This window comes from Panthera tigris, chromosome D2 (assembly GCF_018350195.1).
Source record: "Panthera tigris isolate Pti1 chromosome D2, P.tigris_Pti1_mat1.1, whole genome shotgun sequence".
Classification (NCBI taxonomy): Eukaryota; Metazoa; Chordata; class Mammalia; order Carnivora; family Felidae; genus Panthera; species Panthera tigris.
Genome location: NC_056670.1, coordinates 34,252,048 through 34,264,753, shown reverse-complemented (window position 1 = coordinate 34,264,753; position 12,706 = coordinate 34,252,048). Strand labels below are relative to the sequence as shown.

General features: G+C 33.4%; 1 protein-coding gene across 8 annotated transcripts in view; it reads right to left on the bottom strand.

Annotated features, from left to right (window-relative positions):
- Positions 1-12,706, bottom strand: part of ADK (adenosine kinase) — a 517,527-nt gene that overhangs the window by 265,826 nt on the left and 238,995 nt on the right. For all 8 annotated transcript variants that reach the window (XM_007095644.3, XM_007095645.3, XM_042961034.1 and 5 more), the window contains 2 exons: positions 9,859-10,031; positions 5,316-5,424 (listed from right to left, as the gene is read on the bottom strand). In XM_007095644.3, the coding sequence (XP_007095706.1) occupies positions 5,316-5,424; positions 9,859-10,031 (282 nt within the window). The remainder of the gene's footprint in view (positions 1-5,315; positions 5,425-9,858; positions 10,032-12,706) is intronic.

The following is a 12,706-nucleotide window of genomic DNA, read 5'->3' as shown; positions in this document are numbered from 1 at the left end:
AAATGTTCTTTAGGCAGAAGGAAAATTATACCAGATGGAAATCTAATTCTAAGCAAAAGAATAAAGAGAACTGGAAGTGGTAATTAAATGAATAAATAGGTTTTTTAAATTATTGAAATCTCTTTAAAAGATATTTGACAATTTAAACAAAAATAATGTTACACTGTTTATAACATGAATAAAAATAAAATTTGTCTGTTCATGGTATGTCAATTATATATTAGTAAAGCTATGTTAAAAAAACAATTAAAATATTAAAAAAGGAAAATGCATGACAGTGATAACATAAAGACTTGGAGAGGTGAAACTGAAGTCTACTATTGTAAGGTTTTTATACTATATGTGACAGGATATAGTATTATTTGAAGGAAGACACGGCTCAGTCAGGAGAGCATTTGACTCTTGATCCCAGTGTCGTGAGTGCAAGCCCCACACTGGACACAAAGCTTACTTAATTAAAAAAAAAAAAAATGAACACAGACAGTAATGAGTTGAAGATGTATACTATCAGCCCTAATGCAGTCACTAAAATAAAAAATAAATAAATAAAGAGTAAGAGATATTAACCCAATGATGGAAATAAAAATACTGGATTAACCTAAAAGAAAGCAGGACAGAATAAAAATAGAATGAAGGACAAAGTAGACAAACAGAAGACAAACACCAAGATGATGAACTTAAATCTAATCATATCAATAATCATATTACATGGGAATGGTATAAACATCCCAATTAAAAGACAGACATTTTTAGGCTGGATAAAAAAATAGGATCCAACAAAATCTTGTCTACAAGAGATGCACTTTATTTTTTTTAAGTTTATTTATTTATTTTGAGAGAGAGTAAGAGAGGGTGTGAGCAGGGGAGGGGTAGAGAGAGAGGGAAAGAGAATTCGACATGGGGCTTGAACTCAGGAACTGTGAGATCATAACCTGAACCAAGATGAAGAGCCGGGCATTTAACCAATTGAGCCACCCAGGCACCGCAAAAGATGCACTTAAAAAATAAAGACACAAAATAGATTATTAGCAAAAGGGTAGAAAAAGATATACCAAGATATTAATAGTAAAAAAAAAGTTGAATTGGCTATATTAATATCAGAGTATCAGACAGAATAATTAGTGGGGACAAAGTATAATACCAGGATTAAATGTTTCAAATGATAAATGGGTTATATAATTAACCCTACATCCTTATGGACCTAATAACAGAGCTTCAAACACATTGAAGAAAAATCTGATAGAAATGCAAAGAGGAATATACAAATCCATAATAGTAGTAAAAGGAAGATCTCTGGGAAATATCCATATTTAGAAAATAAACAATATGCTTCTAAATAATTCAAGTCAAGGAAGAAAGTAAAAGAGAAAGTAGAAAGTTTTACAAGCTGAATGAAAATGAAAACATGACATATCAAAATTTGTGGGAGGCAGCCAAATCAATACTCACAGAGAAATTTTATAGCACTAAAGGTCTAAAGCAAAAAGTCTCAAATCAATAAATTATGCTTCCACCTTGAGAAAGAAAGCAAAGATGGAGTACGAATGGGGGGTGAGGATGAAGGATGAAGAGTAGAAGAGGAGCAAATTAAATCTAAAGTAAGCAAAAATAAGGAAATAATAAAGAACAGAAATAAAAACCAACCTGGACTCAGGTTTCCCATAGAAAGTGCTAGGAAATAAAGCAATATCTACAAAGAAGTACTTTGTATTACACCAAATAAGTTGTCATTTTTATATAAAGCAGTAAGAAGTAAATAAAATCTCAAGGAGAGAGAGAAGCTCTGAGTCCTTCCTTGGGATAAAAATGACAAAATGCAGCCAAATGAGGGATATCAAAATAAACAATAAAGAAATAGGAGGATGGAGTAAAATACTTGGTGGTGGTTGAGCATTTAACTCATTTAAATATAGAAACAAGACTGTAAGTATTATGGCTATAGAATAGAATGCAAATATTAAAACACTAAAAATGCAAAAATAAAATAAAAATATAAGTATAAAAAATCAAGAACAGGATAAAATGCTGTGGGCTAATTTTCTCATTTTTCATAACATTAATATTGTTTTAAAAAGGAAATCCATAGTTTAGAAAAATGAATAGCTCCAATTTCCTAATTTTTTTCATAAATCTTTCCTAAATATCATAGCCTTAAAAAGGCTATTGTAAGAAGTATTTCTTGCAAGAGAATATGATGTTAAGGTGAACAGCACCTGGAATTTACATTTTCAAAAATATAATTAACTGTCACCATAACTGTAATCCCTTATCACATACTAGGAAAGAACTGAGGAATTTGGTTTAAACATGGAAAAACTGAGTTTACATGCCATAAATGGAACACTTCCTACGAAGGTTAAAAAAAAAGATGTAAACACTTACTTAAACCAAAAGAAAATGTTGGTATATGCGTATTCCATTTTAGCTTTTATCAGTGAAGTTTCTGATGTGAACTCTGCATTGTTAAGTTCACTGAATTATGTGACAAAAAAGACAATCAAGGTTTTGGGTTTTCTTAATGCTCATGAGCATTATTTATTTATGGAATAGTGGAAAGAAGAGCTGAGTATGTAGATCTGGTTTATTTTACATAATGCACATAGATGTCTTAATTATGGAAATTCGTTGAATAGATACACTGAGCTGCTTCCTCAGGCCAAGAAATTTTGAAATGAAAGAGTTCCCAGAATTTCAACTTGTTAAACCTCAGCTATTTATAATGACAATGTGAGAAGACTGCTGACCCTACAGAACCAATATGGAGGAGCCCACCTAATTTGTTGAAATAAGTATAGATGTATCTACTCAATCTAAACTTGTGGTTTGAGGATATGCTAGGAAAAGACTATCCTGGATGTCTGGACCTTGAAGGAAACTAAAGGATTAAAAGAACTGCAGAGGTGTTATATTTAAGTGATGAATCACTAAATTCTACTCCTGAAACTAATATTACACCGTATGTTAACTAACTAGGATTTAAATAATAACTGAAACTTAAAAAATTAATTAATTTAAAAAATAATAAAAGAAATGCAGAATGTCTTTGTACACATAACATTACATTTCAGAAGAGATTTCACAGATTTTAATGAATAAGCATTATGTACTTAGTTAATATAAAAATAAATAGTTGTAGAGGGGCGCCTGGATGGCTCTGTAGGTTCAGTGTCTGACTCTTGGTTTCAGCTCAGGTCATGATCTCACCATTTGGGAGTTCAAGCCCTGTGTCGGGCTCTGCAATGGCGGCATGGAGCAGGCTTGGGATTCTGTCTCCCTCTCTGCCACCCCCTCAAAAATAAATAAACAGTGGCACCTGGATGGCTCAGTCAAGCATCTGACTTTGGCTTGGGTCATGATCTCACGGTTTGTGAATTCAAGCCCCACATCGGGCTCTCTGCTGTCAGCGTGGAGCCTGCTTTGGATCCTTTGTGCCCCTTCTCTCTCTGCTCCTCCCCCACTCATGCTATCTTTCTTAAAAATAAACACTTATAAACAAACAGTAAAAAACAAAATAGTTGTAGAATATACAGCATCCCAGGTATCCCTTATGACTCTTATATTTTCAGAACTATTTTAAAATAGCCAAACTCTCAGCAAACTATCAACTTGCCTGGCAATGTAAAACAGCATTCCTTTTACAAAATTGCTGAAATAGAAACTAAGGGCTAACAGCTCAGAGATATCAACCGGAATCCATTTTTGGTATTTGTTTCTGGCTGTTTATTTTTAACAAGTTTTAAAAATAATTCAATCTTCTTTATTAATTTGACCCAAACTGAGCGCTCTACATTTTATATAAACTTGGACTTATATAAATTGTTAATATTATAAAAATTTGAATTTGCCCAAAGTTGGCTACATGCACTATGGTACATAATTATTAAAAACTCTAAGTTGTTTGCAAGTTGAGTCTATACTACCATAAAAATTCCATTCATCCAAGCTTGGCCTATGTTAAATATACATAACTGTTTAAGACTGAGTGTTTCCACTCATAATTTGGAGTCCAATTGCTTATATCAAAATAGAATTATAATTATTTGCTAAATGTAGTTTTCCACCATAATATATTATCATACTTAATAGCCAATATAAATAACATAAATAATGCCAAATTTTAAACCAGGTGTTCTATGAAAATCAGATTTTCAAATGCATGATGGTTTGAAATAGCATATAAATTCCCCTTAAAGAACCACACTACAAAACAGGCACTCAAGATAGTAACAAAAAAATGAGGCCCTTTAGAAAAATAAAATAGAAGATAATGAAGAGGGAAAATTTCTTAATTTTTGAAATGTTTTCTCACATACTGTCAAAAGAGCTAACATCCTGTATATAATCCTCTCAACGTAAGAATTTACTTGACATTATAAAGGGGTACGATTTGCCTTATAGAGGAATCAATAATAACCTTGTAAAGCCTAAAGCAGTGAACATAAACATGTTGTAGGAGACATTAACACTAGACTGAAAGAAATAATTATATTTTCAATAAACATGTTACTACTGGATAATCAATTTTTTACACGTCTTTGCAGCTGTTTCACAGCTCAGGTAGTGAATGGCAGCAGCTGTTATACCAAAACCATATATTATATGCATATGAGGTACTTCTAATTTCTCGTAGGTATCTACTTATTTGTGATCAGGCACATTTAACTCATATTAAATAAAAACAAGGTATTCATGGGGTGATTAATTCAGGGAAATTTTAGTACCATCTTATTTTAGAAATGAACTCTTAACCAATTATTTTTATGTCAGAATATTTAATAATTCCAATTACATGCTGCCCTTATTCCCAGATTTAAGAGATTTGTCACGATCAATGTTTCTGAAATATTAAATTAAAACATGTCATAGTAATTACTATGGAATAAACAGCAATTAAGATTTTTTTAGGCAAATAAGCTCTGTTTGCAGTGAATATTTATACTACTACTATTTTCCCACACAATGCATGCATCATTCGCAACAAGCAGCCTGAAAATATAAAATGTAAATTTTTAGAATTACTTCAAAAGATCTTAAGAAACTGATTTAATATGGAATTTGATACTTACCTAAGACACATCTATGTATAATGTATCCAAAAGGAGGTAGACTTGAATGTAAGTAATACAAATAATGTTACCATGGAATGATCATGTTTCTATTCTGTATTTATAATAATGATTCCGATATATGCATTGACATGGGCTAATAATTTGCAGGATAAGTAAAAGACAATTATTTAAAAATGTATATCCACTAAAAAACTATACTTAACAGTGTAAATATGTACCAGAAATTTGAATTAGGTAAATACTTACTGCTATATAATAAACTCTTGCTTTTTGTACCAATGTCCAGTTTTTCTCCATATCAAGATGTTTTTCCTTTTTATAACAATTGGCAGCAGCAAGATTAGCTACAAGGGACCTAAGACAACAACAAAAAGCAATTAGGCTGTAATACGATAGTTAAAGTTGTCATGTACTTCTATAAAATTAATTAACAACACATTTTGCAAATTTTGGTTTACATTTTAATTGTTAATTTTTTAAATTTTTTTTAAATTTTTTTTTTTAATTTACATCCCAAATTAGCTAGCATATAGTGCAACAATGATTTCAGGAGTAGATTCCTTAGTGCCCCTTATCCATTTAGCTCATCCCCCCTCCCACAACCGTCCCAGTAACCCTCAGTTTGTTCTCCATATTTATGAGTCCTTTCTGTTTTGTCCCCCTCCGTTTTTATATTATTTTTGTTTCCCTTCCCTTATGTTCATCTGTTTTGTCTCTTAAAGGTCCTCATATGAATGAAGTCATATGATTTTTGTCTTTCTCTGCCTAATTTCACTCAGCATAATACCTTCCAGCTCCATCCACGTAGTTGCAAATGGCAAGATTTCATTGTTTTTGATTGCTGAGTAATACTCCATTGTGTGTGTGTGTGTGTGTGTATATATATATACACCACATCTTCTTTATCCATTCATCCATCGATGGACATTTGGGCTCTTTCCATACTTTGGCTATTGTAGATAGTGCTGCTATAAACATTGGGGTGCATGTGTCCCTTTGAAACAGCACACCTGTATCCCTTGGACAAATGCCTAGTAGTGCAATTGCTGGGTCGTAGGGTAGTTCTGTTTTTAGTTTTTTGAGGAACCTCCATACTGCTTTCAAGAGTGGCTGCACCAGCTTGCATTCCCATAATTCTTAATTTTTTAATTGCTACACATTGATTTTATAAATGTAAATAAAATTAGTTTTGAGCACTTTTTGAGACTTCTCTGTTACCTTTGAGATAAATAGAGATACTGATCCTTGTTTTAATACCACCTATTTTGAAAAACTGGAATTTGTTTCCTTTGGTACTGAAATGATAACATTATCCATTTCCTATATTTTAATGGTTTAAAATGCAGTTAGGAAATTAAACTATGTTGTTATGCAAAAAAAGACATATGAACATATGTACATATATACAAAAACTTCAGTTTTTAACTATCAACATGTTATATACATTGTTTAACCTAATGCTTTAAAAGCCAGGTATGGGATTAATTTCACAAAACACACATATAAATGTAGGCCCTATTTACTATGACATATTAATTTGCAAACCAATACATTTTAAAGATTGGAGTAAATTCAAATTAATTTCTCTAGACGAAAACTCCCTATACTGGTCCAGTTTTGCAGCTGAAGAATCTAAGCAGGACACTGCATTTAAAATCTTGCTACAAGTGCCAGAGAGTAATTTTGGTTATTGTACAACAAATACAGTTAATAAAATAATTATTTATGTTAAATACAAATCAATAAAAATATTTTCTTCCTCATTCTGACTCTGGAATTAGAAAATAACTTGCCATTTTTTTCACTCTCACAAGGGAACAGTTATGGTTAAAAAAAATAGACATATCATCACTTGAGATTTTTATAAAATGGTTGGTTCTTCTGCTAAGGAAAAAAAAACTAATTCCCATCCAAAACATATTTCTACTCATCCATATGCCAATTGACTACTTCAGGATACACAATTCTAATTTATGCCCGATTAAATGATTAAAAATAATAACAGTATGAATCAATATATTTATATGCAAATATTACTATATTACAAAGTTAAGAATAATTAGGCCCAATTTATAAAAAATATTTTATTTTAGAGGCACCTGGGTGGCTCAGTCAGTTAAGCATCTGACTCTTGGTTTCGGCTCAGGTCATGATCTTACGGTTCATGGGTTCGAGCCCATGTCAGGCTCTGCGCTGACAGTGTGAAGCCTGCTTGGTATCCTCTCTCTCTCCCTCTCTCTCTGCCTCTTCCCTGCTTGCATTGTCTCTCTCTCACTCTCTCTCTAAAATAATAAACTTATTTTTTTAAGTTTATTCAACAGGGAGAGAGCATGCACTCACATAAGCAGGAGGGCAGAGAGAGAGGGAGAAAGAGAATCCCAAGCAGGTTCTGTACTGTCAATGCAGAGTCTAACACCAGGCTTGATCTCACAAACTGTGAGATCATTACCTGAGTTGAAGCCAAGAGTCGGACACTTAACTGACTGCTTAACTAACCACCCAGGCACTCCTAAAACATATTCTAGTAGTCATGACTTTAGCAAAATTTTGACAGAAATAATTATACATAAAAATAAAAAGCAAACACTTGTGGTACCAGTTACTAACTTCTATTTTGATAATAAAATTACTCTTTGATAGTAAACTACACTATTTCTCTAAAATATAAGTACTCTCACTATCCAAGTGACTATGGTTCAGAGTTTGGAGAATGAGAACATGAATAAAGAAGAATATTGCATTATCCAAATTCTTTGGTTCCTGGGTTTTGGATAGTGATATTAAGAGTGACCAGCCCTATCTAAAACAATTTATCTAAACATATTAGGTTCTACAATTTAGTTGATAATAAGTTTGATAGTGAGAGTTTCCCCCTAGTTTTTCACTTCTAACATCATCTGAACATTACTGATCACCATAACCATAATATTAGTATATTAATTAAGCTTTTGACATCTGGGAGAGCTAATATGATCATAACTGCTCTTTAAAATACCAATTTAGCATACAAAAACAATTCAGCAATTTTATACTACCCCAAGTGGTATCAAAGGCAAAATCTGACCTATTTTTCACTAATGAGAAAACTGTATCTGCATATTAAAGTTGTCTTTAGGAAAACTGAAAAGGGAAAAAGTATAAATAAGTATATTTCAATGTTTGAACAATAAATGGTTTTATTTCTTAAAACCTTAAAATGATCAAGTTCTCCTACACACAAAAAATAAAATTATAGGAAAAGTTTAAACATCGCTTTGGGACCCTAATTGTTTTTAAAAAGTTATATTTTTAGTTATTCAATAACTACTGGACATAAAACTGTCAGGTCCTTCACATACATTTGCTAAAGATCAAGGAATACACAAACAACAAACAAACAAACAAACAAACAGAAAACAACCATAGGTAAGAAAGTGGAAGAAGGGAGCAAAGAGAAGAGAGAAGGGAGGAAATATAGGAAGACAAGCAGCAAATAAGAAAGGAGGGAAAGAAGGGTAAGAAAGGAGACAGGGAATGTAGGAGGACACATTAAATATTTCTAGGTATAAGGAAAGTAAAATTTCTAGTAAATCATTATTTAAAAAGAGATCATTGTTGCTGATTTTAAGAATATAACAGCTAGAGAAGTTATTTTGCTTTTCCCTTGCAAAGGAGAGAAAAGATGCTGATGAGCAATATGGTAATAATGCAAGGATATACTGAAGAAAAGCCTCTGTGTAGCTGCAAAAGGCAGGAATACAACTAATGTATGGGAAGTTCCTGAGAGATCTATTTCAAGTTCATAGAAAGAAGAATTTTCTAAAAAGTTGCATAAAAATGTAATGGATTGTTTTCTGAGTGGTGCGTTATCCATGACTGAAGTTGTTTGATATGGATAGATGACTGTTTGCCAGAAATGCTTTAGATGACCTAGTTCGTAGGACACTGGATATAATGGAGTATTTTATATATGTTGCAAAATACATGTGTCTATATGTCTATGTATCTGAATATTCCAATCTAAGGATATGGTGAAAAGATCATTCATTCTTTTCATCCCAGTTTCAGCAAGAAACTAGCTACAAGACATTAAATGAAATGTTTTCCTTATTTTCTTTTTCTGATCTTAATTATAAAAATTAGAGACTGAAATTGATAGTCTCAAAAATTTCATTCCGGGGGTGCCTGGGTGGCTCAGTGGGTTGAGCTTCAGACTCTTGACTTCCACTCAGGTCATGATCTCACAGTTTGTGGGTTCAAGCCCTGCATTAGGCTCTATGCTGGCAGTGTATGGCCTGCTTGGGGTTCTCTCTCTCTCTGCTCCTCCCTCTCTGCCCCTCCCCTGCTCATGCTCTCTCTCTCTTTCAAAATAAATAAATAAACTTAAAAAATTTTTCATTCTATATTCCTCGTGAATACAAAAGCAGGTACAATAAGGATCATTTTTTTTTAAAGAAAATGATATAAGGAAGAACAGTTGTTTTTTTTTTAAATGTTTATTTTTGAGAGAGAGAGCGTGAGCGGGGGAAGGGCAGAGAGAGAGAGAGGGAGACAAAAGTGAAGCAGGCTCCAGGCTCTGACCTGTCAGCACAGAACCCAATGCGGGGCTCAAACTCACAAACCGCAAGATCATGACCTGAGCTGAAGTTGGAGGCTTAACCGACTGAGCCACCCAGGTGCCCCAAGGAAGAAGAGTTATTAAAACATTCAAGTTTCATGAGATCTAAATTCCAAATTCAGATTGGAATTCAGATTTTACTATTGTTTAAATATCTAATTAGTACAAACCTTCCCTTGGAATTACACTGACCTGTTGTCACCAGTGATGCACACAGCACAAGTTCCTGTTGTTTGCTCATTTTGCTCATAGTAATGAGCATCCACATGGGCTTCAGCAGCTTTCTTCTTCAAGATCTCTCCAAATCTATCTATCCCAATGCATCCAAAAAATGTTGCTGCTTTGTGTGGCTGCTGAATCATCCACTGAAAAACAGGAACATAAATAATTTTAATGGCTCAAAAATATGGTACACATAGAATGGTGGCATAGAAGGGATGCTCTGTTAGATGCTGTGGCTGTTATGAATGGAATTCCAATCCTGTACTAATGCTTATGATAAATGTGATGTAACAACCACATAATATCTTATACTACTTTTAGGGAAAAAATAGAACACAGTAGTTAAGAACTCAGAATCTAAAGTCATAAAGATTTTCGGTCAGTGCTAACTTGATATAGAAAAGTAATAGTGAGTCCCAATAGAAGTACAGTAGCATTGTCATTAAAAGCCCAGGCCCTATAATGAAGACTATCTGGATTCAAATCTTGCTTCTGCTATTTACTACCTGTCTAAGTAAGAGCACGTCACTTAGCATTTCTTTACCTCATTTTCCTCACCTATAAATGGAAAAATAATTATAGGTACACCTCATGACAAATAAACAACTTAAGTTTATGCATTGTTGAGCACATTACCCAGTACATAGTAAAAGATATATATTAGCTGCGGTCACTATTATTTTCATACTTAATTCATATATAAATTAAGCTAAACTATGATTAAGTCTAATTGTTTTAAAAATTCAAAACTAGTGTTAAAAATTCTAATATCTCAGTTTCAGTAGTCTCTAACTTTAATTTCCTTGCCATAAAATGACAATGGATTGCTTTTAAAATATATGTTTTCCACTGATATGAACTGTCATCTTTCATAATTAGCTCAAATTCCTGATTTTTCTAATACTTATAGTATCTATTTTAACACTGCCATCTATTTTGTTTCTAACACCAATATAAACAAAAAATCCCATGTACAAAGTCAAGACAGTAAAATTTTACACATTGCCAAATATTTGAAGTATAAAACAAATGCATGTATAATATGAAACAACATATGCATAAGTACTCTTTCAGACATCACTTGTAATGCCAAGATGTGAGAAATAAGCTAAATGCCCATCCATACAAAACTGGTTAAATAAACTGATAAATCCTCTCAATGGAACACCATATAGCAACTTAAAAAATAACCAAACAAGGAAAAGCTATGCAGAGTAATCCATCTATATGGAGTAACTGCCAGGATATTTTGTGAATATTTAAAAAAAAAAGAGCAGAGTTCAGGGGCAGCTAGGTGGCTCAGTCAGTTAAGTGCCCAACTTCAACACAGGTCATAATCTCATGGTTCATGAGTTCCAGCCCCATGCCAGGCTCTGTGCTGACAATGCAGAGCCTGTTTGGGGTTGTCATTCTCTGTCTCTACCCCTCCCCCCCACCCCCCATTCACACACATTCTCTCTCTCTTGAAAATAAACATTAAAAAAAAAAGAGCAGAGTTCAAAAGTGTGGGTCTGTATGTGTATATGTATGTTTTAAGAGACAGTGAGAACTAAAATCATATACAGTGAAAACCTTGGATTGTGAATAACTTGTTCTGTGAGTGTTCTGCAAGATGAACAGTATGTGATGCCAAACCTCACATGATCACAACTGAGCCAATGGTTCTTTTCTCTCTCTCTCTCTCTCTCTCCTTCACTGTGGGATTGTGGGTGACTGTCTCCCATATTCGGATGCTCAGTTTCAGGCCATGGAGTGTGGCAGAAATCAGTGACCTTTCAGGACGATGGAAGGTGCTCGCAACTCACACTCTTTTTGTCACTTCAAAGCACCTACAGACAGTCCTTTGCTTTTCCATACAAGACTAAGCTTAGGAATGCTTTGAATGCTTAGGAATGCTTTCCTCTGCTGCCTTATTGCTAGTTACACTAAATATAGGATATCACAAGAGTCTATTGATACTGTACTGTAGTCAACATCCGTGCAAATGTATACAATGGCCCCCATGTACAAGAAGGTTGAAAAGAAAGGCAGTAAGAAGAAGGAGATGATTATGGTGGAAATTAAGAAGGAAATCATTGAGAAGTACGAACTGATGGATCTGAATCGCAAAGAACAGCAAGAGGTTATGGAGGAGATCTCATCTACAGAGGAAGAGGAGAAAAAGGCAGAGGAATCCCTTACTTCAAATGAGATTAGGGAGATGTGTAAAATGTGGGAAACTGCAAAATTTTGTAGGAAAGAACCACCTGAATAAAGCTGTAGCAGTGCAAGCAATGAATCTGTTTAACAACAATGCAATGTCACATTTCCATGAAATCCTTAAAAGGAGGCAAAAGCAAGTGTCATTGGATAGGTTCCTTGTTAAAGTTGCATGAAAAGAAATCGATTCCATTGAGCCAATAGACAGCAGTGATTCTGTTAGTGATAGTGAAAGTCATCCTGCACGATAACCCTCCTCTCTCTTGTCTCCCTCACACCAGCCACGAAGGTTTTCAAAAGTAAGGGCAAGTTAATTTGTTTATTTTTTACATTATGTATTTTAAAATTTTGTATTATATTACAGTACTGTAATCATTTTTATATGAATATTTTGGGGTTGTGGAACGAATCATCTGAGTTTCCATTATTTCCTATGGGGAAACTTCCTTTGATATACAAGTGCTTTGGATTACAAGCATATTTCCAGAATGAATTATGCTCTAAAACCAAGATTTTACTGCATATCCTTTTAGTATATACACATACTCTTTTAGAATTTACATATAATTTTAAGTTTGCTTATTTTGTGAAAAAGAAAAACAGGAAGAACAAACCATAA